At 56.6% G+C, this 27,936-nt stretch overlaps 1 protein-coding gene across 1 annotated transcript; it reads left to right on the top strand.

Moving 5' to 3' along the window:
* The first annotated feature begins 1,545 nt into the window (after positions 1-1,545).
* Positions 1,546-27,936, top strand: PLOD1 (procollagen-lysine,2-oxoglutarate 5-dioxygenase 1). Its single transcript, XM_059691231.1, has 19 exons — positions 1,546-1,754; positions 8,009-8,100; positions 10,947-11,080; positions 12,289-12,452; positions 13,202-13,314; positions 14,691-14,754; positions 16,096-16,193; positions 16,902-17,003; positions 17,513-17,644; positions 17,969-18,090; positions 19,085-19,189; positions 19,615-19,740; positions 20,028-20,169; positions 21,196-21,309; positions 21,990-22,055; positions 22,633-22,737; positions 24,292-24,438; positions 25,152-25,277; positions 27,089-27,936. The coding sequence occupies exons 1-19, from the start codon at positions 1,679-1,681 to the stop codon at positions 27,242-27,244; spliced, it is 2,184 nt and encodes a 727-aa protein (XP_059547214.1). The 5' UTR covers positions 1,546-1,678; the 3' UTR covers positions 27,245-27,936.

Genomic DNA, 27,936 nt, shown 5'->3' with positions numbered 1-27,936 from the left:
TTGCAGAGCTGCATCCCTTACTATGGCCCCACATCAGCAGTGTGACTTCAAGCAGGTCACGTCATGTCACCAATGGGTTCCTCGTTTCACAAATGGGGATAACGCTGCCTAACCTGAAGGGCTGCTATGCACATGGAAGGAAACGGAGCTTGGAAAACGGATGCTCTGACGTGCGCTCATTCTCTTCCTCTTCAGCTCATCCTTCCCTTTTCTCCTCCAAGGCGCTGGAATCTCAGTCTGCATCTTCTGAATTCAAAAACATCCGGTGGATTCTGGCGCCACGTCCTATCCCCAGCTGCAGAAACTCCCTGCCCCGGTCCCAGCTGGGCAGTAGAAGCCCTGCGCGGGCACGGCACTGGTGCCTCTGCCCTTTACTTGCCCGGTACCCTGGGCTTGTTGCTGGGTCCCCCTGGGCCTCACTTCTACCATCCGTACAATGAACAAATCTCCGCACCATGAGATGACACGCAGGTTCCCAGAGATTGTACTTAACTTCTAAAACAGGGGTTCTCAACCTTCCTAATGCCGCGACCCTTTAATACAGTTCCTCATGTTGTGGTGACCCCCAACCATAAAGTTATTTTCGTTGCTCCTTCATAACTGTAATGTTGCTACTGTTATGAATCGTCATGTAAATATCTGATATGCAGGATGTATTTTCATTGTTACACATTGAACATAATTCAAGCATCGTGATGAATCACAAAAACAATATGTAATTATATATGCGTTTTCCGATGGTCTTAGGCGACCCTTGTGAAAGGGTCGTTCGACCCCCAAAGGGGTCGCGACCCACAGGTTGAGAACCGCTGGTCTAAAATGACATGTGTTGCCCGGCCAGCCAGGGTGGCTCAGTGGTTGAGTGTCAACCTATGAACCAGGAGGCTGAAATACAACTGTTGTACATGTCTCCGCCAGTTTGTTCAGCTCCGTCTGTCGCCCAGTTCCACTTGGCCTGGCTTACTGGCCTGTCTCCAGTTGCCTGGAGGAGACAAAAAAGGGAACTCAAAGGATTTCCTGTTTTAGGGGCTGGTGATAAGCAGCCGGGAGAGTCTGGGCAGGGGTGTGATGGATGCCTTTGAACACGGTCTTCCCCGGCCCCTGCCCACTCCACGCCCAAGGGTTTGGGGAAGGACTAGTGAAATCCTAGGAGCTGAGTCCTACTGCGGGCTTATCAGGGCCTGTTCCCAGTGCGCTACAGGTAGCTCCGCCATTAACCCGTGCAAGACCCAAGGGCAGATGCTCTTGTAACCCCCACCGGAGGCGACGCAGCGAGGCTCTTGGTATGGATGCCGGAGGCGACGCAGCGAGGCTCTTGGTATGGATGCCGTCCGGCCTGGGCGCAGAATCGGGGGTATGGAAATCGCTGCCTCGCCCGCTCTCCCCTCGCCTCCCTGCGGGTACAGCAGCCCCTTGAGATGGGAGGGAGGAGGGCAGGCCGGCGGCAGGACCCGGGAGCCGCGCAGACGGGCCAGAGGGAGCCGCTCCAACCGCGAGGCTGCAGTTCTGGCGTGTCTGCAGGAAAACCTCCCCCAGGAGGGCGGCCGGGAGCGGAGGGGGCCGGCGCGGCACCGCCCCCGGGGCGGGCCCCGTGCGTGGCAGCGGCACCGCCGGCCTCGTCCCGAAGTTTCCAGCCTGCTCGCACCGCGGGGCGGACGGACGGTCCCCGACCCTGGCGATGCGGTCCCTGCTGCTCCTGGCCCCGCTGGGCTGGCTGCTTCTGGCCAAAGCGAAGGGAGACGCCAAGCCGGAGGGTGAGGGCCGGGGCCGGGGCGGGCAGGGGAATGGGGGTGGGGGGGCGGGATGGGGCGGAGGGCTGATCTGGGGGCTGCCTCGGTAAGGACCGGTATCTACAGAGGCCTGGGCTGGCGGGGGGCGGGGGACGGGGGAGGTGGTCTGAGTTCTGGCTACTTGTCCACTGATTCGCGGATGACTTGGAAAAACCACTTCCCGTCTTGGGCTTGTGGTTCCCACATCTGGGAGGGAAGTCCCGTTCAGCGCCCAGAGAGACAAATAATAGCGCTCCTAGTAATGACAGAGGCTACTGTTTATGGCGCCCTTACTAGAGGCCAGGCGTCAGTTAAGCCTGATGGCAACCCTCGGGTGTGCATCCTTCTCTTATGCCCATTTTTCAGCTGGGCAAACTGAGGCTCCAGAGTCGCTTCACTTGCCCAAGGTTACGCGCAGCTTGTGGGCTTGGGAACCAATATTAACACCCAGTTGCGTCCGGTTGGTTCCAGAGCCCAGCTGGCCAAGAGATCATGGGGATGAGCGGCCACCTGGTGAGGTGGCTGGGGTTGGGGTGTGGAAGGGGCGGTCCCGCTGCAGAGCTGCTTGCTCTTTCAGCTACATTCTCCGTGGTCTACCCTGGCCCTGCCCTGCCAGGTGGGTCTTACCCTCTCCAGTTTGCACATGGGGAGACAGGTCCAGATAGGTGCCATGACTGACCAGGCATTTCCAGCTCTGGAGTGGTTGCCCCCAGGTCTTCTGGGCTCTGGGTCTAGTGTTCCTCCCACATCGCCGAGGCTGGTGGGATGTTAGAGCGGGCCCCACTATCCTGAGTGGGTGCTACTCTCCCCTGCCTTCCCCGGGCCACCTCCAGGGCTGCCCGCTGAGCATCTGAGAGCCCCCGAAGGACATAGGTAGATCCTGGCAGTCCCACGGCAGCAGATCCGAACTGGCCGCACCTCCCATGACCCTCTGTTCCCTGGGCCCACCCTCCTGGGGAACCTGGGAACTGGAGGGAGCGGGATAGTAGGTTAGCAGACCCTTGGACCATTTCTTGTGTGTCTCTTTGTGCCACGTTGTGCCCAAGGCCACGCGTCTCTGGTAAAGGCAGTTGCTTGATCTCCATGAGGCTTGGTGTCCTAGCCTGCAAAACAGGGGCTATACTCCCTCACTCCTAGAGCTCCCTCAAGGATCCCATGGGATGAGGCCTGCTGAGAGTTCAGCTCAATGCCTGGCCCACAGAGGCATTTCTGGCCCCGTGCTGCCGTCTTTCCTGGAGTATACCAGCAGGGCAGGAGGACAGTCAGAAAACCCAGTGAGGGAGGTGCTGAGCACAGGGCTGGGATGGTGGTATGTGCAAAGGGCCTGTGGCCAGGGTCCACTCACTGGCTGGGAGCCACGAACCCTATAATAGCCTTTATTTTCCCTGGGCCTCGGCTGGCAGTTCCTCTGCTTCTGTTTTTGTTTTGTTTTTGTTGTTGTCGTTAATCCTCACCTGAGGATATTTTTCCATTGATTTTTAGAGTTGAAGGGAGGAGGAAAGACAGAGAGAAACATCGATGTGAGTGAGACACGTCGATTGGTTGCCTCCTGTATGCTCCCCAATCAGGGCCGGGGATTGAGCCTGCAACCGAGGTACGTGCCCTTGCCAGAGTCAAACCTGGGACCTTCAGTCCTCCGGTCGATGCTCTATCCACTGAGCCAAACCGGCCAGGGTCTCTGCTTCTGTTTTTGTGAACTCCCTCCACCTCAGACCATCTCATGAGAGAAACCTAGCCCCCTACAAGGAAGCCCAGAGAGGTGAGTCAGGGAGGGACCAAATCAGTGACAAGGCTTCAGGTGCCCTGACCTCCAGCAGGTGATGGGAGGGAGCAAAGTAGACACAAGGCGGCCAGCCCCCACAGCATGGTGTCCGAGATAACCCAGTAGATCATAACCATTCATTGATGGAGAAGGGACAGCGGGTCCCAGGTATGGGGCTGTTGTCAAGTTGCTCTGAAGTTGAGGCTCTGTGCATCTCTTGCTCCATTCCTTACTTTGATCAGTAAGGAATCATTAGCCCCATTTTGCAGATGGGAAGACTGAGGCTCTGAAAGGTTATAAACTCCTGGCCTCAGGCTGCCACAGCTGGTTGAAAGTAAACTCACTGACTGGGACTCAGGCCCACTGCTCATTCCTGTGAACCCTTGGTTCCCAGAGAGCCTGAGGGAGGAGACATAACCCTGTCCCAGGTGAGCCCCAAGACCAGTGTGGGGGACAGAAAAAGGCCTTCCACAAAGCAGCATCCAAACAAGCAAATTTCCGTAGAGCTGAGGGTCTGGGAGAGAGTAGACTCCCCCCCGCCCTCCCATGGCCCTTTCTCCCTTTTGCAGAGGCTTCTGGCTTTCTGCCGGGCCTTGCGCCTTTCCCTACAGGCCTTGACATGGAGAGGGAAGGACCAGGGGACCCTGGACTTGGGTGGGGGTCATGCCTTCACTGTGAGGGGACAGAAAAGTTCCCCGAATCAGGCAGGCCTGGCTGGGTGTGTATGAGTCAAGAGGAGACCTGGGGCTGCTAGACCTCCCCATCTCCTGCCATTCTGCCTGACCCATGTCACATCAAGCCCGGCGTGAGCCTGGAGGTGGCGGGGTGGGGGCGGGGGAGAAGCTTCACTCATTCCCTCCTCCCCAGAGAGCAGACTGGGTGTGTCATGACACGCCTTGAGAGCCAAGACCACATGCCTGGGCTGGCACTGCTTGGGACAGAGGGGACGTCAGGCAGAGCCCAATGAACCCAGCCTGAGTCCTCAGCCTTCCCTTGGGATCCCAGAGAGGTGTCTGCCCTCCCCACCCTGGCTCAGCCTCTCAGGAGGGGCTCCTCTCCGCCCCTGACCCCCAGGAACCGGCCCTCACCCATCTTAGGGGAGCTCCCCTAGGACAGGAATGCATGGAGCCCCACGGCAGGTGCGGTGCTCAGCACTTGGTGGACATCAGCTCCTTGGACCCGCGTGGGAGTCTCTGGAGGAGGGTACATTTTTGTGGTTATTACTCTCATTTTGCCGACGAGGACACAGGCACGCAGACGCTGAGGTACTTGCCTGCTATCTGTCTGCCACTCCACTCCACTGTCTTGCTCATCTCTGCTGACCTGGATCATGGGCCATTCACCTGGGGAAACCACGGTTGGACTTTGGGCAGCAGGTCAGCAGGACCCGGAGCCCTGGGTGTCAGGCCTCATGTGCGCCCTGGCACCAGCTCCTGTCACGTGGTGAGGTTTTTTTTAAGTTAATTTATTTTTTTATTTTTAATCCTCACCCTAGGATATTTTTTCCATTGATTTTTAAAGAGAGGGAAAGACAGAGAGAAATATCGATGTGTTGCCTCCTGCACACGCCCTGACCAGGGCCCAGGCCAGGAAGGAGCCTGCGACCAGGTACCTGCCCTGGACTGGAATTGAACCCCGGACCCTTTGGTCCACAGGCCGGCACTATCCACTGAGCCAAGTCGGCTAAGGCTCGTGGTGAGTCTTTTCCTGGCTCACTGCAGGCGGGGTCAGAGCTCTGGGCACCCCATAGGGCAAGCGTCACCCGGGCATTCCGTTTCCCAGCACCAGGGCCCCGCCCACCTGCTTTCGGCCTGGGCTCCCAACTGTAGGGGGAGGGGCTTTAGTAGGTGTAAAGGCTCCGAACAGAGCCTGGCGAGCAGAGAGTGTTCCATAAACCTTAGCCGTCATTGTTATGGTGATTTGGAAGCAGAAACCCCAAAAAGGAGCCTGGAGACCTAGCACCCCTTCCCCCCTCACTCCCTCCTCGCTGCCTGACTTCAGGAGTCGGGATCTAATGGAGAATCCAGAATCTCACAGACGTGCTGGCTTTTTCCATCGTGAAATGTGACACTCTTCCTGTCCCCAGGAGCCCCTGTGGACAACAAGAGGGCCTCAGACAGCAGGGCCTCCGAGCCGGCAGCGCTGCCTCTCCTCACCGGGGCAGGGACTTAACAACCCTGGCAGGTGTTAGGGGGAGCCCTTCCCCAAGGGTGAGAAGCGCCCCTCTTTCCTGGACCCCAGGGTCAGGTCGTGAGGCCTCCCCTCTCCACACCTGCCTAGTGCACCCCACCCCTTCTGCCGCAGGTCCCTGGGCCCTCCCTGTGGACTCCTGCCAATCCCTGCCGGGCTGCTTGGCGCCAGCCCCCTGCTCTGGGCCAGCCCCTGCCCCTCCGCTCTGCCAGCTCTGCCAGCTCTGCCAGGCTGGGAGGGCCCCTTTCTTCTTTTTCACTTTATTTTTGTAATCCTTACCTGAGGACATGGTTTTTTATTTATTTAATTAATTTATTTTTAAATAAATTTGTATTGATTTCAGAGAGGGAGAGAGATAAAAAACATCACTAATGAGAGAGAATCATTAATTGGCTGCCTCCTGCACGCCCCCCAACTGGGATTGAGCCTGCAACCTGGGCATGTGCCCCGACTTGACCTGTGACTCAAATCTTATTGATGAGAGAGAGAGAGAGAGAGAGAGAGAAAGAGAGAGAGAGATCAATAGGTTGTCTCTCATCTGGGGATTGAACTACAACCTAGGTGTGTGCCCTGTTGGGGAATTGAGCCTGAGACCTTTGGGTGTATGGGAGGATGCTCAACCACATGAGACACAACCCTTAGTTCTTTGAGCCTAGGTTCCGCGTGACTTCCTAGGATGGGAGTGGGGGTGCCTCGCCTGCCTTTGCTGGCCTGGTCACACCACTTAGTGGGTCTGCTCACCCAGGAAAGTGTTAAGTCCTGGACCCCAGGGAAGAAAGGCTCACCCAGTGGAACACTGATGAGTGCTGCAAAGTGGGGTCCTGCCCCTGAGGGCAGGAAAAATCCGAGAAGGCTTCGTAGAGGTGGTGGGGAAGAGGCATCGCTGTCAGTGGCCCTGGGACCTGGAGGAAGGTTAGGGAAAGGGCAGGGAGGGAGCCCTGGCAGGAGGGATGCGCCCACAAGGTGAGACTTCTGGTTGGAGGAGGCCCCCTCGCTCCTGAAGGGAATGAGCGCATCATCGGACTGATCAGCAAGGGCCTTGAATGCCAGAGCAAGGCGTTTGCTTCTCATTCATCGTCACCAGAACAGCTCTTAGCCTGTGCCAGCATCCCAACAGGACTTTACAGGCCTGATCTCCTGGAGTTAGTCCAGAAGCCTGGGAAGAAGGCTTGTAATTGTGATTAATCCCGATTCTACAAGGGAGGGAGAAGCGGAAGGCAGAAAGGTCAGGGACTTGCCCAAGGTCACATAGCAGGTAAGGAGCAGAGCTGGAACTCTGACTAGAGAGCCTTCACTACTCAGAGGATTCAGCCTCAAAGTGTGGTCTAGGAGGGGCTTCCCCAGGGCTCCCAGAGATGCTTTCTGGGGAGTCGTTTCCCATGGGTTCCATTGCACAGGTGAAGCTGCACTACAGAGCCTGGGAGAGGTCCATTGTTAAAAAGGTAATACAGCCCGGGCCAGTGTGTTCAGTGGTTAGAGCATCGGCCCAAACACCAAGGGGTCCCGGGTTCAATTCCTGGTTAAGGGCACATATCTGGGTTGCAGGTGCAATCCCAGCTCCAGCTGGGCTCATGTGGGAGGCCACCAATCCATGTGTCTCTCGCACATAGATGTTTCTGTCTCTCCCCCACCTCCCAGTCTCTCTGAACATCAATGGAAAAAATATCCTCAGGTGAGGGTTAACAAACAAACAAAAAAAGGTAATACAGCTGCTCTGGTCCATGGTCAGGATTTCAAGGCGGTTTCCACTCCTGGCCGCCTCTCATTGGTTCTCATGGTGTTGGGAGAATCCAAGGTTGAGTGAGACTCAGCAAGAGGGGTCTGTAGGGGTTGATTAGCAACGTCTGCTCTGGGTGCAGTGTGGATAGTGGTGGCTGCCTCCGGGCTAATGTCCAGCGTGGGCCGGAGAGGTCCTCCCAGAATGCAGCATTCAGAGCGAGTCCTTCCCTCCGCCCCTGTGCCTGGCCCAGAGCCCCCTAAAGCCAGAGAGGCCCAGTCCCACAGTGCAAGATGCGGACACGTCTGCTCGGGTCGCTCCCTGTCATGTTGGTCAGTTGCAGGTGAATGGAGCGCTGGAGGAGAATCTGGAGACCCGGGTTACATCCCAGCTCCGTCACTAACCAACGGAGTGATCTTGGGCACATCCCTTCCCACCTGGGCCTTGGGCTCTTGTCTATAATGGGAATGGGGCCACGGCCTGTGGGATTTGACAAGAACAGTGGCCTGCCCCTACCTGTCACCTGTCCTCCTCCTCCATCCCACTTACCACGCCCTTCTCTGTCCCTAGACAACCTTTTAGTTCTCACGGTGGCCACGAAGGAGACCGAGGGGTTCCGACGCTTCAAGCGCTCAGCCCAGTTCTTCAATTACAAGATCCAGGTAAGGGGCTCCCCAGGTCGGGCAGAGACAGCGGAGGAGTGGAGGGGGAGTCCAGGAGCTGCGTGTCCACCGTCTCCAACTGACTTGGAGCCACAGGGTGTGGGACCACAGCCAGCGTGGCCTGGGTTCAAAGACCTGGAGGAAGGGCTGCGTGCAAATGAATACACAAGACAAGAAATATAAATTTGGAAATTATGGGGGAAGCCAGTTCTAGGGATCAAGTTCCACCGAGTCTCCAGCAGTTCCCATCTGCTTTTATTTACTAGAATACACAATTGCCTTTTAGGAATGCAGACTTATCAAAGGTGATGTTTGGGAAACAGTAAAGAGATCGTCAAGTTTGGGGGGTTGCCTTCGGCTGTTGAGTCAGCAGGAGGTAATGACAATGCAGACAGTCAGCCTTCTGAATATCAAAAGCCCCATTCAGCTTTCTGACCGGACTTCTCACATTTATATTAATTACTGTTGATCTTGGCTTTCGGCAATTCCCCCGGCTTTGATTTCTTAATAGATGTTGAGATGCCTCTTGCAGAGCTCAGGTTCTTTTAAGATTTTTATTCCGCATCTGCAGACTAAAATTAAACATATAAGAACAAGAATGAGCCCTAACCGGTTTGGCTCAGTGGATAGAACGTCGGCCTGCGGACTGAAGGGTCCCAGGTTCGATTCTGCTTAAGGGCATGTACCTTGGTTGCTGGCACATCCCCAGTAGTGGGTGTGCAAGAGGCAGCTGGTCGAAGTTTCTCTCTCATCAATGTTTCTAACTCTATCCCTCTCCCTTCCTCTCTGTACAAAATAAAATAAAATAATAAAGAAAAAAAGAACAAGAATGAGACAGACAATAGTGGTTATGCTAAAAGGCAAAAGTAAGGAGAGCCAGTGAAAAGGAGTAAATTCTTTCTTTAAATTGCTGCCAGGCATCTAAGGAATTAGTTTGTAAGTTTGCCTGGAATAATTATACAGTATGCTGCTGTAATTCCAAAATATTAAGGGTGGTGTTATCTTTACCCTAAGCACCAAGAAGGTGATTTTTCATTGACACAAGCAGTGGTAAATACTGTCTTGTTGGGAGTTCCCTCTAAGGTACGAATGGAATTATTGAAGCTATAGTTAAAACTATATCATTTTATTGGTGCAAGTGCAGCAGCTGATTTCCATCGATTATTACTGTACGCAGACCCGTAGGGGCTCCAGTCCACAAAAGAAAAATCTGTTATATAACTTCTTACATAATGGCTTAGTGCGGGGAGGTCTTAGTAATGTTCAATTCTCTTTGCCTCTCCCAGGAGCAAGCATCGACAGTAATTGTATTTAGGTTTTCGCTTCCCCCTCCTTTGGTGTGGATGGTAGCCAGAAAAACCTCTCTTTAATTCTACACACAGAGGAGCAGTAGTTTGATTCTGTGTCGTATAAAAAGGGAAGCTGGGTGGGGACACCCATGTAATTATACTTTGCCCATATACTTACTATACTAGGCGTGGGATCAGCCCACGTAAGGGGTCTTACCCAGGAAGGACTTCCCCATTTGCCCCCGGTGATATTACCGCACAGCTGGTGACGGCCAGCATGGCAACGAAGATGTTATCAGGCGTTCTTGGGGTTCTGGTCTCTCCACAGATTCGCTCAGCTTTCTGCACATCTTCTTTATCACTCCCCAAGTCATCTCTGGGCTATTTTTAAAAAAATATATTTTATTGATTTTTTACAGAGAGGAAGGGAGAGGGATAGAGAGTTAGAAACATCGATGAGAGAGAAACATCGATCAGCTGCCTCTGCACACCCCCCACTGGGGATGTGCCCGCAACCAAGGTACATGCCCTTGACCGGAATTGAACCTGGGACCCTTGAGTCTGCAGGCCGATGCTCTAGCCACTGAGCCGAACTGGTTAGGGCCATCTCTGGGCTATTTATCATCTGCTGTGTTTGTCTCCCACTCCTTATCTTCAGTGTGTTGCCTGGGGCTGCTGCTGTCTCTGGCTGGGGTAGCCGATTGTCTACAGCTGCAACAGGGGGAACTTCTGAACGTTGGAAATGAGTTAGGAAAAGCAAGAGGGAGAAAACATAAGCAAAACCCATGAGGGGCTGGAGATGGAGAGTGTGGGGAGCGTGAGACTGGAGAAGTGTGTGGTGGTGCTCAATGTAGTGTGCACGGGCTCATGGGGTGGGGGGGAGGCGAGGGAGTGGCTAGGTTAGAGGGCACTGGCATTTCACAGCTCCCCCGGGTGATTTGGGGATGCCCACAGTCTGGAGACCTCACTGTCCAAACACTCTTATGAAGAAGCACGGGCTATGCCCAGTCCTTGGAGTCATGGGTGTGTGTCCTCTGTGTCTGGCCCATGGGGCTGAGCCCACAGGGAGGCATTTCTCCGTTTAGCTGAGCGTGCTGAGTGCCTCCTGTATCAGGCACAACGGTAGGCACCAGGGATGATGGACAACACAAGCCACGTCTCTGCCTATACAACTTGCAGTCGAGCGGCATTAAGCCAGAAAGAACCTGTGTTTGCTCCCATGAATGAGATTTGAAACAGGGTGATTGCTTCAGGCATGGCTGGATCTGGGGGTTTAAACATGGTAAAGTCTTTGTCTTTTTTTTGTTTGTCTTTAGGCCCTGTTTGTTTTCATTGGCAGACATACTCTCTGTATGTGGTGGCAAGGTGGCCACCAGCTTCTCAGCCTCAGCAGAAAAGGCAGTCTTTCCTTAATTTTAATAGAGCAGTCCCAGGGAAGACTCTGATAGGCTCTTCTTGGGTCACATGCTCACACCATGGCTGTGGGAGAAGGAGGGATGGGACACAGACTGGTCATGCATGGTCACTTGACCATCTTTAATGGGCCTTTCTCTGCAGGCTCTGGGCCTGGGGGAGGACTGGCATGGGGAGAAGGCAACATCGGCGGGTGGAGGGCTGAAGGTTCGGCTGCTGAAGAGAGCACTGGAGAAGCATGCAGACAAGGAGAACCTGGTCATTCTCTTCACAGACAGGTCAGCGGCCGGGGGGCTACCTGGGCGGGTCCCTCGGCAGGGAGATAGAGGAATATATTTTTATTTAAAAAATTAAAAAAAACATATTTTTTTTCTTGACTTCAGAGAGGAAGGGAGAGGGAGAGAGGTAGGAACATCAATGATGAGAGAGACTCAGCCGCCTCTTGCACGCCCCACACTGGGGATCGATCCTGCAACCTGGGCACATGCCCTGCCCGGGAATCAAACCGTGACCTCCTGGTTCCTAGGTCAATGCTCAACCTCTGAGCCACATCAGCCAGGCACGAGGAATATTTTATTTTATTTTATTTTATTTTTTAATATATTCTATCGATTCTTTACAGAGAGGAAGGGAGAGAGATAGAGAGTTAGAAACATCGATGAGAGAGAAACATTGACCAGCTGCCTCCTGCACATCTCCCACTGGGGATGTGCCCGCAACCCAGGTACATGCCCTTGACTGGAATCGAACCGGGGACCTTTCAGTCCGCAGGCTGGCGCTCTATCCGCTGAGCCAAACCGGTTTCGGCTAGGAATATTTTAAATTGAGGTTCTCCCAGGACATCTGAAATGGGAGATCACTCTAGCTAAGGTTGTCTAAGTCTTAGGGGGTCTGTGTGTCCCAGGAGAGACCCTCTGGTGTAGCCCACTCCCGATCTTGGTGAAAAGATGGGTGAGTAACCTGCCCAGATGTGACAAGCCACACTCTCAGTGGGAGAAGGGCATGGGTTATGGCAGCGGTTCTCAACCTATGGGTTGCGACCCCTTTCACAGGGGTCGCCTAAGACCATTGGAAAGCACATATATAATTACATATTGTTTTTGTGATTCATCACTATGCTTTAATTATGTTCAATTTGTAACAATGAAAATACATCCTGCATATCAGATATTTACATTATGATTCATAACAGTAGCAACATTACAGTTAGGAAGTAGCAACGAAAATAATTTTGTGGTTGGGGGTCACCACAACATGAGGAACTGTATTAAAGGGTCGCGGCGTTAGGAAGGTTGAGAACCACTGGGTTATGGGGACCATCTCTCTGTCCTGGGTGGGGGTGGGAACATGGCGGGCCGGGCCAGGGACAGTAGGGCAGACCCATTCCCTAGATTGGGAGCAGGGGATTGTAGAAGCCTCGATCCAGGTCTCCCGGGCCCTCTCCACACTCCTGCTCACCTCTGCCGTCTTCTGGCTCCGGCTGCAGCTACGACGTGGTGTTTGCCTCGGGGCCCCGGGAGCTCCTGAAGAAGTTCCGGCAGGCCAGGAGCCAGGTGGTCTTCTCCGCCGAGGAGCTCATCTACCCCGACCGCAGGCTGGAGGCCAAGTACCCGGTGGTGTCCGACGGCAAGAGGTTCCTGGGCTCTGGAGGTGAGGAGCTGGCGGGCTGGGCAGGCTCCAGAGGTACCCACTGCTGCCTCCGGGAGGTTCCTCAGTGTCCACAGGGTGTCACTCATGTCCCAAACACAGGCTCCCCTGAGTAGAATTCCTGATTCTTTAATTTTTAAACTCGCCCCCCCCCCATCTTTTTCATCTCATTGACAGCCACCCATCTGCATAGGGCGAAACCTGCCCTCCCCCACCTCAGTCCTTTGATCCCCTGGGGCAGGGCCCTCCCTGGCTGCCCACCTTCTTCCATTTCTCTCCTCCTCTCACCAGCCTTCCCCATAGCCAGGGATCTGTGTGGGTTTTTCCCTTTAAGCCCCCATGTGCTGTGTGCCCTTGGCCCAGCCTCTGCCCTTCTCTGGGCCAAGTTTCCCAGGTAACTATGGGAAAAGGGCTCCAGCTTGCGCCCACCAGCTCTGCTCTCTAGGAACTCCTGGTGTAACCCATCATTCACCATCTGTGTGGAGCCCAGCATCTAAGCCGGTACAGTTTAGTGGGCACCATCGGTCTTCCTCTCTGGGCTCGGTGGGAACTTGCACTAAATGACACTCACTGGCAGACTGTGTCCAGCCAATAAACATCACCTCCTCTCAATCTAGGAGGACTTCTGAGAGGAGGCAGGGCTTGTGGATAAAGGAGTAGGACATGGAGGAGAGGGGAGGCTGGGAAGAGGCCCCTAGCTTGGAGGCTGGAAGCTAAGTATCTGTTTCTGTGTGTCCTCACGCAACCCCCAGGCTTCATCGGTTATGCCCCCAGCCTCAGCAAGCTGGTGGCCGAGTGGGAGGGCCAGGACAGTGACAGCGACCAGCTCTTTTACACCAAGATCTTCTTGGACAAGGAGAAGAGGGTAAGAGTCAGCAGGTGGGGCTGGGGGGACCTGATCCCAAGGGCCAGGCTGCACTTGGAGCAGCCCCTGTAGGTCTTGAATCCCTAGGTTGGCCTTGACACCCCCAATTATCCATTCATCAATTCACTCATTTATTCAGAAGATCTTGATTGGGCGCCCACTGTGGGGGAGACACCGACAGGTGCAGGGCGGGGATATGGCAATGAACAAGAGAGTTGGGGTCTGCGCCCTCATGGCCCTGAGGTGGGGAGACAGGGGTTTACAACCTCATGTCAGGTGATAGTGATGGTGATGGCGTTGAAAAGAATGACAGGCTGAGCTACCCACTGTGCCTGGGGGCTTCTAGAGGGGCTGATGAGAGCTTGACAGGCCACTGCTGAGCCTGGCTCAAAGAGGCAGGGGTCATCGAGGGGAGCGGAGGTAGCCGAACCAGGCCAGTGCAGCCCCAGCCCCAGCCAGGAGCCTCTGGGTAGACAGGAAACTCAGGGTGCGCTTAGGTGTCAGGATTCCTGGGTTCTGCCCTGCTTACCTCCCCATCCTCCACCCATGCTGTGCTGTGTGACCTCGGGTAATTCACTTCCCCTCTCTGGGCCTCAGTTTTTATCATCCACAGAATGATGAAATGAAGCAGTCAGGCCTGTGCAGTGGAAACTATAAACTTGATCTTTTTGTTCACGCAGTCCTTCCTCCTTCCCTTTTGCCTCCAGTGACATCACTGCAGAAGCCCGGGGACTAAGCCATGAAAATGGAGCTGCTCTGCTTGGGATGAGGGCGGAGCCTAGAGTGCCCCTTGCCCTCTCTCAGCCTGGCCTTGGGTTCCATGAGACACAGTGGAGTGGAACAGGCAGCATTGTGCCCATGAACAGGGACTTTGGGGCCAGGTTACCTGGGTTCAAATGCCAGTCAGCTACTTACTAGCTGTGTGACATTGGGCACGTTAACCAACCTCTCTGTGCCTTGTTTTTTAAATCTGTCAAATGCAGTGATGATGGCATTTTCCCAGAGGGTGTTGTGTGGGTTAAATTAATTAACATGTATATAACACTTAGAATAGCGATTGGCACACAGTCAAATGCTAAACAGTGTGTGTTATTATTAGGGTGCTTGTTGCAGTGGAACCCGCTGTTTCCTTAGATTCCTTCCAGTGCCGAGAGCCCCTGGTTCTCTGTAAATGGGGCCACTCGGCCCGTAGATCCCAGGGGCTTGGCCACTGGCTGGCCTTCCCAGGGCTCCCAGCAGCCCTGATGTGACTGGGCAAAGCAGATGTGGTGAGGAAGAGGCAGAGGTGGGGGGCAGGCTGCCCACAGTGGGTGCGGTGGAGCCCTGTCCTTGCCAGGGCCGGTCCCTGACGCAGCCTGGTGCCCTGTCTCCTGCAGGAGCGGATCAATATCACCCTGGACCACCGCTGCCGCATCTTCCAGAACCTGGATGGAGCCCTGGGTGAGCAGCCCCCACAGGGAGGGGATGGAGGGAAGGAGAGGGGCATTCAGGCAGGGCCTGAGCCCAAGGGGGCGAGAGGGTTGGTTCCTCTCTGTGGGTTGTGCTGGGAGGTCGCTCGCCTCATCCCCAGGTCCTCAGAGACCACCTGGGGCAGAGCTGTATGTCCCTGTGGGTGGAAAAAGGAGGGTCATGAGGTCAGCTTACCGAATTCACCCAACACCAGGGCAGGGAAGCAGCCTGCCAGCCTGGTAATGCCCACAGCAGGTACCCACCCTGCCCCCGACCCTGTCCTCACCTCCTTCCCCTGTCCTCCACCTCCCAGCTGATGGCTTCCTGGCCTGGGGGCAGGGGCTGACCTGGCAGGGAGTTGGAAAGTGAAGGCCAATTGGTTCTTGAAACTCCAAAGTCCTTGGGCTGACCCCAGATTCCTGGCTGGTGATGGCATTGCTTTGCCACTAGCTTGCTGGGTGACTTCAGGCCAGACACATACACACACACCTCAGGCCTCAGTTTCCCCGTCTTTAGAAAAGAGAAGTTGGACCCGATCACTGATTGGTGAATTTATGGTATAAATAGACCCTTTGGAGAATCTGAGGAAAGCCCTGGCCCTCTCCCAGGAAGGTGTGGGGACATCACACCCTTTTGCTGTGGCCTCTGGGAGTTCCTGAGCCCAGGTTAATAAACTGGGCCTGATTCACCCCGTGCGGGGCCAGGAGCTTGCACAGAGGGGCTCCCCTCTCATGGTCACCACCACAAAGCCCTCCCGCCCCAGCATTTCCCAGGCCTTGGGAAAGGCTGCTCTGGGTTATATAGCTGTCAAACAAGGTAGCTTCCTGTCTTACGTGCAGACTAAGAGGGTCCTAGCATGGGGATTAGGGCTCTCTCTACCAGACCAGGATCTGCCCCCTGTCCCTCCCAGGCTGCCCTGTGTCGCTGGCGTGTACTCAGGGCTGCTCTGCATGCCTGTCGGAGCGGACGTCTCCCAGACCCTGCCAGTGGGGCTTCTCTGAGCTGTGTCTGGAGCTGGGATATTTCAGTCTTCACTTCCTCCCATCCCTGGCTTCCAGCTCTCATCAGTAATCACAGTAACTGATGTGGGTTTCTGTGGATTCCATGCTCACCCTGTGCCAGGCACGGTGCTAAGTGCTCACTGGGCATAGAGTCCTCCCACTCTTATCCCCATTTTACAGATGAGGAAACTGAGGCGCTGAGAGGTGAAATCCTAACCTACGGGGATACCCTGCTCACTGGGGGAGAGCTGGGATTTGAGCCCAGCCTGTCAGCTCCTGAGTTTGGCCTCTGAGTCTGACGCTGGGTGGCGCTGTGATTTCTCACCCCCAGATGAGGTTGTGCTGAAGTTTGAAATGGGCCATGTTCGAGCTCGCAACCTGGCCTACGACACCCTCCCAGTCCTGATTCATGGCAACGGACCCACCAAGGTAGGAGGGGCCCCAGGCCCTGGGGAGTGTGGGAGGGGGTCAGCTTCTCCTTGGGGCCAGGGCCACCCACCTGGTGCCCGAGAGCTTGTAGGCATTGCCCGCAAATCTGAGTTCAACGTGGAGCCTCGTTCCTGCTGTTTTAGTCGCTGACGCCCTGTTCATCCTGCTGGACTGCAGGACACAAAGGAAGCCACTGCCCCCACCCAGGCCCAGGCTTGGCTGCCTTAAGTCACCCACACTCCATCACCCCAGGGCAGGCTCGTTTGCTCATTTAAGAAATATTTATTGAACGTTTGCACCAGGGCATGAGGCCTGGTCAGTCATGAACAGGGCAGACTGGCTCCCGTTCTCCTATCGAATCAGAATCAATCAATGGAAGGGGGAGGAAGGGGGATGTGTTAAAAGGCAGAATTCCCGCCCCCGCCCACGAGCTGGCCAGTGGAAATCTCGAAGGGGCGTGGCCCGGGAATCTGCATGTTACAAGCTCTCAGCCCATCCTGAGATGAAAAGGCACCAGGGCGCCAGGCCCTCCCTCTGCCCTCCCTCAGCTGTGGTGACCTCAGGGGATGCGCATGCTCTCTTCAAGGCCCACCCAGAACAAGGTCACGTTCCTGCCCCCTCGGTGGCAGCTGGGCTGGGGCCCAGGAAGGTAGGCCTCAGGGGTTGCAGGGGGTGGGACTGGCACCTCTCAGACCCCCGTCCCCGCAGCTGCAGCTGAACTACCTGGGCAACTACATCCCGCGCTTCTGGACCTTCGAGACCGGCTGTGCTGTGTGTGACGAGGGCCTGCGAAGCCTCAAGGGTATCGGGGTAAGGCTGGGCCGGGGGAGGATGGGTGGTTCTGGAAGAGACTGTTGTCTTTGGTGGAAGGTAGGGATTACCTCCCTGGCCGGGGTTCCATCCTGCTCCTCACCAGGCACCTGCTCCTGGAAGCCTTCTCAGACTACACATGGCTCCACATTTCCCCCGATGCCTGCCTTCCAGTTTTTCTGCCTGGTCGTTCAGGCCCTCCTGCAGCCCCGCCCCCATCCCACAAACCCTCTTCCTCATTTGTGGCCCCACATCACACCCCATGGCAGCCACGCTCCCCAACAGCCTGCCGTCAACTAGTCCTCGCCCCGAGTCAGGGCTCACGCGACTCCTGGTCCCCAGCAGGGGCAGCCTCCTGCCTCCCTGCCAGTCCCTGCCTCTGCCCACCTGTCCGTCCTACCCAGAGCTCCCCGGCCCAGGCCCCTTGCCTGCTAGGGCCGCACACCGCTGGCTCAGGGGTGGCTCCGTGGCTGGGCATGGCTGGACTCTGCTGCCCCCTCTCCACGCAGGATGAAGCTCTTCCCTCCGTCCTGGTCGGCGTGTTCATCGAACAGCCCACGCCGTTCCTGTCCCTGTTCTTCAAGCGGCTCCTGCGCCTCCACTATCCCCAGAAACGGACGCGGCTTTTCATTCACAACCACGTGAGTAGCCGGGGCTGGTGGGGTTGCTGTGTGGCCCAGCGGAATCAACCACCTGGATGTGAGGCCTGTGGGTTGGGGGTGCTGTCCTGGTGGCAGAGGCTCTTAAGAGGCCTGTGGACCTGGCCTGGTCAGGGGAGGATGGTCAAAGGGTGGCCAGGGAGGGCATTCCAGGCAGAAGGTCTGGCCTGGGCGGGCAAAGGCGTGGAGTTTAGGAAAGCGGGTGGCCGGGATGTGCCGGGGAGGAAGGGGGCAGCCTGCAGCAGCAGAAGGTGCGGGGGTCCCTGGGGGGGGGACTGTGTCCTCATCCTCAACCCCCCTCCCCAGGAACAGCACCACAAGGCTCAGGTGGAGCAGTTCCTGGCGGAGCATGGCGGCGAGTACCAGTCTGTGAAGCTGGTGGGCCCCGAGGTGCAGGTGGCCAATGCTGATGCCAGGAACATGGGCGCGTGAGTTGGGGGCCGGGGGGGATGTGGTTATCTCTGCTGACAGTGGTGGGCAGAGGGGCCATGGTGTCCGGAGCCCCAGCCTGGGAGGCAGGACTTCGGAAGGCTGGGTGGTCTCCGGCGGGTGCCTGCCCTTCTCTGGGCCTCAGTGTTTCCATCTGACAGATGGGGAACTAGCCTCGGTCTTGCGATTGGCTGGGGCTGAGCAGTGTCAGCGTTTAGGAAGGACTGGAGGACCGGAAGACAATAAGTGCTGACAACCAGAGAAATAATCTCTGATTGCCCCATTGTGTATGTTGACGGTAGAAGAATTGCACCGTCCAGATCCGCGGTCGGCGGCCTTCCCATGAAGGACTCGGTTGTGGATCTGTGCAAACCCACTTTGTGGGCCCCGCCGCAGCCCCTCAGCTCTGCTGGGGCAGCCTGAGCGAGCCTGGCTGGGCTCCAACAAAGTTTTATTTATGGACACTGATGTTTGAATGTCTGTGATTCTCATGCAACTTATTTGACGCTTTCCCCCAACCAGTTAAACATGTAAAACCATTCTTAGCTCATGAGCCTCACGAAACCGGGCAGTGGGCTGGATTTGGATCGTGAATCTTAGTTAAGGCTTTGATACAAGTACCCAGACACCCTCCAGGAAGGCACAACCAGTTTGCCCCTGGCCCTGGGCACAGTGGGAGCCTGTCTGTGGGCGGTGCTCCCCCAGTGCCAGGGTTTTCGGGGCGCTTGATACCAGTTGTCAAGCTCTGGGCCTTCGTCTTCAGAGTTTGGGATCTGCATCAGGGTTTGGGCTTGGAATTGGGAGGGGCCTTCGAGGCTGCTGGTCCCAACCTGCACCAGGGCAGCCCAACCTCTCTAAAGACCCGTGGCCAGTCCCTGTGATCGCAAGGTGGGCAGGGGTGGAGAGTGCAGCTGCGGGTAGCTCCGTGACCCTGGGTGGGGAGGTTGGCACTGGAGCCCCACCCCCACTGACCCTGCGTCCCCCTGCCTGCAGGGACTTGTGCCGGCAGGACCATGGCTGTACCTACTACTTCAGCGTGGATGCCGACGTGGCCTTGACTGAGCCCCAAATCCTGCGACTGCTGATTGAGCAGAACAAGTGAGGCTGTGGGTGGGCTGCGGCTGGCAGACAGATGGGCCCTCAGAGCGGGGTTCCTGGGCTGGCACTGCCCGGGATAGGCCCGGGCCCTTGCTGGGAGCTCTTCTCTGCCTTTGTCCTCCTCCCCTGCCTTGGCCTCATCGACTACCCTGAGCTTGCCCCAGCCTGGCAACCTTGTCTTGTTTCCCTCCCTCCCTGCCCCCCCTCCCCCGTCACAAGCACCAAGCCACCCCCCTCACACCCTCTGTTCTTGGCTGCCCTGTGGGAGGGAAAAGGTATCAGATGGGACAAACCTGCCTCTGGGCCCTGCACCAGGGAGGTGCTTGCAGGTTGAAACGGACCCCCCACCCTTCCCCACACCTGGTTAGATCCGCCCCGAACTCCCAGTGGGCAGAGGGACCCCTCTGAGGCGCTCCCTTCCTTAGGAACGTCATCGCCCCGTTGATGACCCGCCATGGGAGGCTGTGGTCGAACTTCTGGGGAGCACTGAGTGCAGATGGCTACTATGCCCGCTCCGAGGACTACGTGGACATCGTGCAGGGCCGGCGTGTGTGAGTACCGACAGGATGGGGGGCACCCCATTTGTCCTCTTCCTGGCCTTGCAGCACCCCCTCCCCCAGTATTCTTGTCCTTATTGCCCTCAAATTCCCACCGCACCTGAAGCAAGGGAGACTGCAGTCAGACACATAGAAGGACTTCCCAACAATTATCCTGGGCCCATTGCCCAGGGCAGGGGACTCCAATCAGCACTATCATGCCCTTCCCGTGGCCCCTGGCCCCTAGTCTGTGACCCTCAACACGAGCCTGCGGCTCCTCCGTCTTCCTCTCTCTCACTCAGCGGCGTCTGGAACGTGCCCTACATCTCGAACATCTACCTGATGAAAGGCAGTGCCCTGCGAGCTGAGCTGCAGCAGACAGACCTGTTCCACCACAGCAAGCTGGACCCCGACATGGCCTTCTGCGCCAACGTCCGCCAGCAGGTCAGCCCTGGGTGGGCGGTCAGAGGAGGCCCTTGATGGGGCAGGTGGGCTGCCTGGTCACCATACGCCCTGGAGCTTCTCAGGTTCCAGCAGGGCTGCTCCAAGGCTGCCAGGCCTGGCGGGGACACGAGGGGCACTGGCACACGGGTTGGTCCTCAGGATCTGTGGGGGTCATTTTAGCAGACCCGGGTTTTACACCATCTATTTTTTAAAAAAATATGTATATATATTATTGATTTTGTAACAGAGAGGAAGGGAGAGGGATAGAGAGTTAGAAACATTGATGAGAGAGAAACATCGACCAGCTGCCTCCTGCACACCCTCCACTGGGGATGTGCCTGCAACCTAGGTACATGCCCTTGACCGGAATCGAACCGGGTACCCTTCAGTCCGCAGGCCGACGCTCTATCCACTAAGCCAAACCGGTTAGGGCTACACCATCTATTTTATTTTTTGAAGTTTACTTTTACTGATTTCAGAGCAGAAGGAAGAGGGAGAGAGAGAGAGAAACATCAATGATGAAAGAAAATCATTGATCAGCTGCCTCCTGCACATCCCCTACTGGGGATGGAGCCTGCAACCAGGGCATGTGCCCTTGACCAGAATCGATCTAAGACCTGGTTCATAGGTCAGTGCTCAACCACTGAGCCACGCCGCCGGGCTATTTTATTTACGCTTTTGACAACACCTAAAAAACCCCAAAACTTTCCATCTGAATGTACTCCAAGTATGTGCCCAGGAAACACCCTTACCCTGTTCTGTGCCACACCCCATGTTTTCTGTGGCTTTTAATAAATGTGACAGCCCGTTGATGTCTCCCCCTGTGCCCCAAACTTCGGGACCAGAACACCATCCTCTTCTTGGGCACGTTCGTTCTTTTATTCCCATCCAGTCCCCCAGGAAGCTTCCCTGATGGCATCCCCAGTGTCAGGTCCAGGTGGCCCCGGTGGGCAGAGGAGGCTGCTGCCATGCCCTTCCCAGGGAGGGCAGGGGAGGGAGGGTCTCTCATCGGCCTGGTCTTCCCAGGGTGTGTTCATGTTCCTGACCAACCGGCACACCTTCGGCCACCTGCTCTCCCTGGACAGCTACCAGACCACCCACCTCCACAATGACCTCTGGGAGGTGTTCAGCAACCCTGAGGTGAGGCCTGGGCGGGCGGGAGGGAGTGGTGGGAGTGGAAGGGGCCCCGGTGAGCCTGTCGCCGGAGTTGCCTCCCTCTCAGAGCTTGACACTGGGACCCTGTGGGCCACCTGCCTTCCTTCACCCCAGGGGGCCTGTCTGCGGGTTTGAGTAGGAAGAGGAGGGTGTTTTGAGAGGCAGCGCCATCTAGTGGAGGAGGGACGAGGAATCAGCTGTGCCTTAGTTGAGCCTCATCAGCTGTGACTTCGTTGAGCCTCAACCTTTGGGGCCTCAGTTATCTTAGCTCTAAAATGGGTATACTGCCCCGGCCTGACTTGCCCCTGAGAATGTTGTGATCAGAAGAGGAGAAAATTGTGACAGTGTTCTGACACATTGTGAGCTTGTGGCCGATGTGGGCACATGCCTGTATCTTCACGTAGACCTGTACACACGTGCACACGTGTACATACACATGCAAACACCAGCTCCCGTGGGCACCCTTTTACGCCCAAACAACACAACGCGCCCAGTGGGCACAGAGGCAACCCGGCTGCTCCAGGCATGCAGACCGTCACTTACATTGTGGGTGGCCTGGGGGGAGGAGGCCCCTCTTGGAGCCTCCCATGGAGTTGAGCAAGGGGTGAGTCCAGCTGGCCCAGGCCAGTTCCCAGGACCCCATCCCGCTCCCCCCCTCCCCACAGGACTGGAAGGAGAAGTACATTCACGAGAACTACACGAAGGCCCTGGCGGGGAAGCTGGTGGAGATGGTGAGGACTGGGCACCCCCGGGAATGAAGCTCTGGATTTGTACCCGACACCCGGAGGACAGAGGAACGAAGCGAGCTGACCTGGGGCAGGCGGCGGGGCCCCTTCCTGTGCTCCGGCGAGGGAGGGGGCAGCGGTGGCCCCGTCCTCCTGCTGGCACTTTCCAGCTGGAATCTGCAGGGCGGGGGGCCTCAGGCTTCTTTTCTGGCCCAGGCACGAAAGAGAGGAAAAGCATCCCAAATGTGGCCGCAGCTGCAGACCATGGCCCGTGTTCCCCCAAAGCCAGCAGGCCTCTGCCCCTCAATGCCCACACTCGGGTGGCTTTGGCCTTGGCACTGGCAGTTCTGTGACCTTGGCCAGCTCCGAGCTCCAGTTCTGTCTTCCTTCAGCATCTCCCTGAGTCCGGGCTCCCTGGGGACTCTCAGGGGGACACTCAGAGGCTCTGAGACCAGGGTGGGGCAGGGCACGGACCACACAAGGTGTCCTGCCTGCGGCGGGCTCTGCCAAGGGCCATGGGGTCAGGGGGAGGATGAGGCGGGGCCACTCTGGACCCCTGTGACGGAGTCCCCACCCTCCCCAGCCTTGCCCGGATGTCTACTGGTTCCCCATCTTCACGGAGACGGCCTGTGACGAGCTGGTGGAGGAGATGGAGCATTACGGCCAGTGGTCTCTGGGAGATAACAAGGTGGGAGCCCCAGCGCCTGGACTGGGGCTGGTGGGAGGCTGCCCCTCCACCCAGGCCTGCCCTCCGGGCTCTTTGCCTGGGACTCTTCAGATGGGGGCGCCTGCGTTTAGGAGTAGAGGGATGGCTTTAGGAGTAGAGGGGTGGCGGAATGGGATGGAGTGCTGGCCTCTAAGCTGCCATGGCCGCTGGGTGACTGAGCTGCCTTAGCCTGAAGGTGCTAGGTTTCCAGTTCCTGTTTGTTATGCCAGTGATTGAGCTTCCTGCCCAGATTGGGCGTGGAAAGGGGGAGGAGTGGGCAGCTGTGGATGAGGAGCCATGAGGAGGCGACAGCACCCGACTGCAGAAGTTAGTGGCGCCGCTGAAGGAGGAACCCCCTGCCTGCCCTCCTCTTGCAGAGTCCAGGACCCCTGGTTAAAGGCACATGCGCCCTGGGCCTGGGCCTCAGAGAGTGGCTGACCTCAGCCTGGCAGCTGACTAATCGCTGGTCGGGGAGCTCAGCTCCAGAGCCCGGAACCGGCACAGCCATGCATTCTGGGTCTGGCTGGTCCTTGCCCTCCAGTGCCCAGGCCTCCTGGGTCCTCGTGCCTGAGCTGCCCTGTGGCCCTCTGCATGGGTCTCTGCTGTGTAACCAGTGATCACCAAGCTTAGCGAATTAAAACATCCACTGATTATCTCCGGGTTCTGTGGGTTGGGGTCTGGGTATGGCTTAGCTGGGTGCTCTGCTCAGGGTCTCCCAGGGCCCCAGTCGGGGTGTCAGCTGGGGCCGGTGCTCCTTTGAGGCTCGGGGTCCTATTCCAAGCTCACACAGCAGAATGCATGTCCTTGCCGCTGTGGAGCTCAAGGTGACTGGCCCCTCCCGGGCCAGCAGGGAGATTCTCTCCCTCCAAGAGCCTCCCTTATTTATTTATTTCTTAAAGTATATTTTTATTGATTTCAGAGGGGAAGGGAGAAGGAGAAGGAGATAGAAACATCAATGATGAGAGAGAATCGTTGATAGGCTGCCTCCTGCATGCCCCCTACTGGGGACTGAGCATGTGCCCTGACCGGGAATGGAACCGTGACCTCCTGGTTTATAGATCGATGCTCAGCCACTGAGCCACACTGGCCGGATTCCAAGATCCTCTTTTAAAGACTCACCCAGTGCCCCCTAGCTGGTTTGGCTCGGTGGATAGAGCATTGGCCTGCGGACTGAAAGGTTCCAGGTTTGATTCCGGTCAAGGGCACATGCCCAGGTTGCATGCTCAATCCTCAGTAGGGGGCTTGCAGGAGGCAGCCGATCAATTATTCTTCCTCATCATTGATGTTTCTCTCTCTCTCCCTCTCCTTTCCTCTCTGAAATCAATAAAAATATTAAAAAAGAAGACACACCCAGCATCATCTCCCCTTGGATTAAACCAAAGTCGACTGACTAGTTACCTTAATCACACCTGCAAAACCCCTTCACCTTTGCCCTTATCCCATCAGGTTCAAGGTCAAGGGGAGGGGATTGGACAGGTGGCAGGAATCGGGGCCGTCTTAGAGTTCTGCTCACCACCCTCTCTGGGCCGCTTCCAGGACAACCGCATCCAGGGCGGCTACGAGAACGTGCCAACCATCGACATCCACATGAACCAGATCAGCTTTGAGCGGGAGTGGCACAAGTTCCTGGTGGAGTACATCGCGCCCGTGACCGAGAAGCTCTACCCCGGCTACTACACCAGGGTGGGCCGGCTGGGTGCAGCCAGGACCAGGCGGGGGTGGAGGGGCTGGGGAGGGGGAGAGAAGTGCTCCCAGCTGGGCAGAGGCCTGAATATTTGATCTCTAGGCGGGGGAGAAGTCTCCTCCTCTCAGGTGCTGGGGCCAGGGGAGGCGGGGCCACTCGGCCTCTATCCTCTGACATCATAGGACCGTTTGAGCCCTTCCTCTGTGTCCTTGACCCCTGCAGCCATGACTGCCATGCCAGCTCACCAGACAAGCCCCCGGTCAGCGGCCAGCATGCCCTTCTTCCCTCGGGTCCCCTGAGCTCCCTCACTCATGTGTCTGTTGATGCCTCTTTGGCTTCTGTACTTGTCACTTCCTCCTTCACACGGTTTTCTCCAAACACCTGGGCCCTGTCCTCAAGGGACCATCCCCCTAGATAGTTGGGAGGGTGTGAGGATTAGATTCATTCATTCCACCTTCCTTCCCTTCTCTTCCCTCTTTTCTCTCCTTCCTTCCCTCCTCCCCTTCCTTCCCTCCCTCCTGTCCTTCCCACATTTCTATTGAGGACCTTTTCTGTGCCAGGCACTGTAGCAGGCCCCAGAGAACACAGCGTTAGATAAACTGCCCTCAGAGAGCCGACGTTCCAGCAGGCGCTGAGGGCCCCCCCGGACACCCTCCCTTCCTGGCCTCTGCCGCCTCTCATGCGGGTTCTCTGTGTCTCTTCCCTGGCACAGGCCCAGTTCGACCTGGCCTTCGTCGTGCGCTACAAGCCCGACGAGCAGCCCTCGCTGATGCCGCACCACGACGCCTCCACCTTCACCATCAACATCGCCCTGAACAGGGTCGGGGTGGATTACGAGGTGAGCAGGGCCGCTCGGGCCGAGGGAGCAGGCAGGAGGGAGGGCTGGCTGGTGAGCAGCTTGCAGGGTGTTTGAAGCTAAGGGGCCCAGGAGGCACCAGCACCAGAGAACTAGGAACCGGAGAGGAAGGGCGCTAGGTCCGTGGGGAAGGCTTCCTGGGAGGGGCGGGCTCAGCAGTTTGGCAGGAGGGAGAGGGCTTTAGACCCAAGAGAGCAAGGGGCCAGGAGGCCTGGAGCCAGATGAGCTCACCTGGGTCCTGCTGCCCCTTCCCCCCTTGCTTGGGGGGCCTCAGGCAATCTCTTGGGAAAACTTAAAGTGCCCTCCCCACAGTTGTGAGGATGACACGAGCTCATCCAGGTAACTGTATATGTAGTAAGGACTCCAGGCGTGGTAGCTAGTAGTAACAAGTTCAGGGTCCGCATCATTCTTGGAAGAGGGCTTCTGTGGGAATGACTAAACCCAGGCTTGTGGCTGGAGGGAAATCTGGGGAAACCAGGAAGACATGAGGGTGAGGAGGAGCAGTTCTGGGGCCTTAGGACCCCAAGGGAGGCCTGTGGGTGTGATCAGCTATAGAGCCATTCATCCATTCATTCACTCACTCCATAAGCTACTATTTTTAAGGAGTTTTTTGTGACTCAGTCCCGGGTTACACACTGTGAAGGAGACCCATAAAAACACCTGGTTTTCTGAGAGTCGACAATGTGCCAGGGGTTCTCATAGGGGACGATTTTGCCCCCCTACCCAAAGGACATTGGCAGTATCGGAAGACATTGTCGGTGCTACTGGCATCTAGTGGGGAAAGCCCTCATAAGAAAGAATGATCTGGCCCGTCGTGGTGACGCTGAGTAACAGCATGAATGTACATGATACCATTGGCCTGTTCCCTTAAAAATGGTTACCACAGTAAAGTTTATGTTGTGTGTAGTTTACCACAATTTAAAGAAAAAGAAAAAGAGCCCTGGCCAGTTTGGTTCAGTGGATAGAGCGTCAGCCTGCGAACTGAAGGGTCCCAGGTTCGATTCCGGCCAAGGGCACATGCCCGGGTTGTGGGCTCGATCCCCAGTGGGGGACTTGCGGGAGGCAACCAATCCATGATTCTCTCTCATCGTGGATGTTTCTATCTCTCTCTCCCTCTTCCTTCCTCTCTGAAATCAATAAAAATATATTTTTTTAAAAAAGAATTATCTGGCTCAAAATGTCCATAGTGCTAAGGTTGAAACACCTGGCCCTAAGCTCTTACTTGTATCATCTTATTGAATGCTCACAACTCTGTGCAATTTAATGCCCATTTTCCAGAAGGGAAAATTGAGGCTCAGGCTGGTCACAGTTAATAAAGGGTGTGGCTGACCTTTGTCCAGGGCTGCCTGACTTTCTTTTTTTAAAATATATATATATATATATATATCTTATTGATTTCAGAGAGGGAGAGGGAGAGAGAGATAGAAACATCAATGATGAGAATCATTGATTGGCTGCCTCCTGCGTGCCCCACACTGGGGATCAAGCCTGCAACCCCGGGCATGTACCCTTGACTGGAATCGAACCCAGGACCCTTTGGTCCGCAGGCCGACGCTCTATCCACTGAGCCAAACCAGCTAGGGCTGCCTGACTCTTGATCACTCGGTCTTTGCTGTGTGACCCCCTTAGGCCGCATATGGCTGTCACTCCACAGGCATCCCAGGCAGGCTGTGCTGAGCCTGCTTGGTTGGGGTGGCTCAGATGGAAGAAGAGGGGGTGGTGGGGGAAGGGCCCAGCTTCCTGTTGGGGAACTGACGCTTCCTGTTGGGAAACTGACACTTCGAGTCTCCTAGGGCGGTGGCTGTCGGTTCCTGCGCTACAACTGCTCCATCCGAGCCCCACGGAAGGGCTGGGCCCTCATGCACCCCGGGAGACTCACGCACTACCACGAGGGGCTCCCCACCACCAAGGGCACCCGCTACATCGCCGTCTCCTTCGTCGATCCCTAATTGGCCCGGCCCAGCCACTGCGGACACTTTCCTCTCTGCCAACAACCATTGCCCGAGGTCCCAGGAACCCCGTCCGGCCTCCAGGTTCTTGACCTCCCATTGCTCTTGGAGCTGCCGTTGGAGAGCCTGGGCCGCCGGCCAGGGGCCAGGACACCTCCTGGGCTGGGACTTTCCTGGTGCCCTGCACCCAGCCCCGGGGGAAGCTGTTGGTTCGATTTCACTTTTCCACTTGTCTTCCTCAAAAACCCAGCCCCTTCCTCCGGTCCTCCCATGAGTGACACGTGAGCAGACGGGGGCGTACCCAGCTGCCCCGAGGGCTCTAGGGGCATGGAGCCACACCCCTGAGCTCCCACACTCTTGGCAGCCCTGGGATCTTCTGCTTCAAGCTTCAGGGCCGACACCGAGACCTGGGTCAGACTCAAGTCCTCAGCCGGGACTGTGGAAACCCCTTCTTCCCTGGCTTCTGTCATGGGAGCCACACGCTGTCCCTGCAGATGGTGACTCGGCAGACCTCCCGGGCGGCGGGAAAGGCATGGATGCCACAGCGCCATCCTCTACTTGACCCTGGGCAGGGGGAAGGGAGTGACATGTCCACACACTGTACTGCGTCACCCTGTCCTGCATGTCCCCGTGTCTCTGGAGAGAGGGACAGACAGACACAGGAGAGTTCCTATTAAAAATCATTGAAACCA

Source organism: Myotis daubentonii, chromosome 3, assembly GCF_963259705.1.
Source record: "Myotis daubentonii chromosome 3, mMyoDau2.1, whole genome shotgun sequence".
NCBI classification, from domain to species: domain Eukaryota; kingdom Metazoa; phylum Chordata; class Mammalia; order Chiroptera; family Vespertilionidae; genus Myotis; species Myotis daubentonii.
The sequence above is the reverse complement of the archived record's forward strand: the minus strand, read 5'-3'. Positions and strand labels throughout refer to the sequence as shown.

Excerpts from the sequence above, each read along its gene's own strand:
- PLOD1 (XM_059691231.1), top strand. The coding sequence starts at position 1,679 with ATGCGGTCCCTGCTGCTCCTGGCCCCGCTGGGCTGGCTGCTTCTGGCC. Across the intron at positions 16,194-16,901 it reads ATGGCAACGGACCCACCAAG|CTGCAGCTGAACTACCTGGG; the intron begins GTAGGAGGGGCC and ends CCGTCCCCGCAG. Across the intron at positions 22,738-24,291 it reads GGTCTCTGGGAGATAACAAG|GACAACCGCATCCAGGGCGG; the intron begins GTGGGAGCCCCA and ends GGCCGCTTCCAG.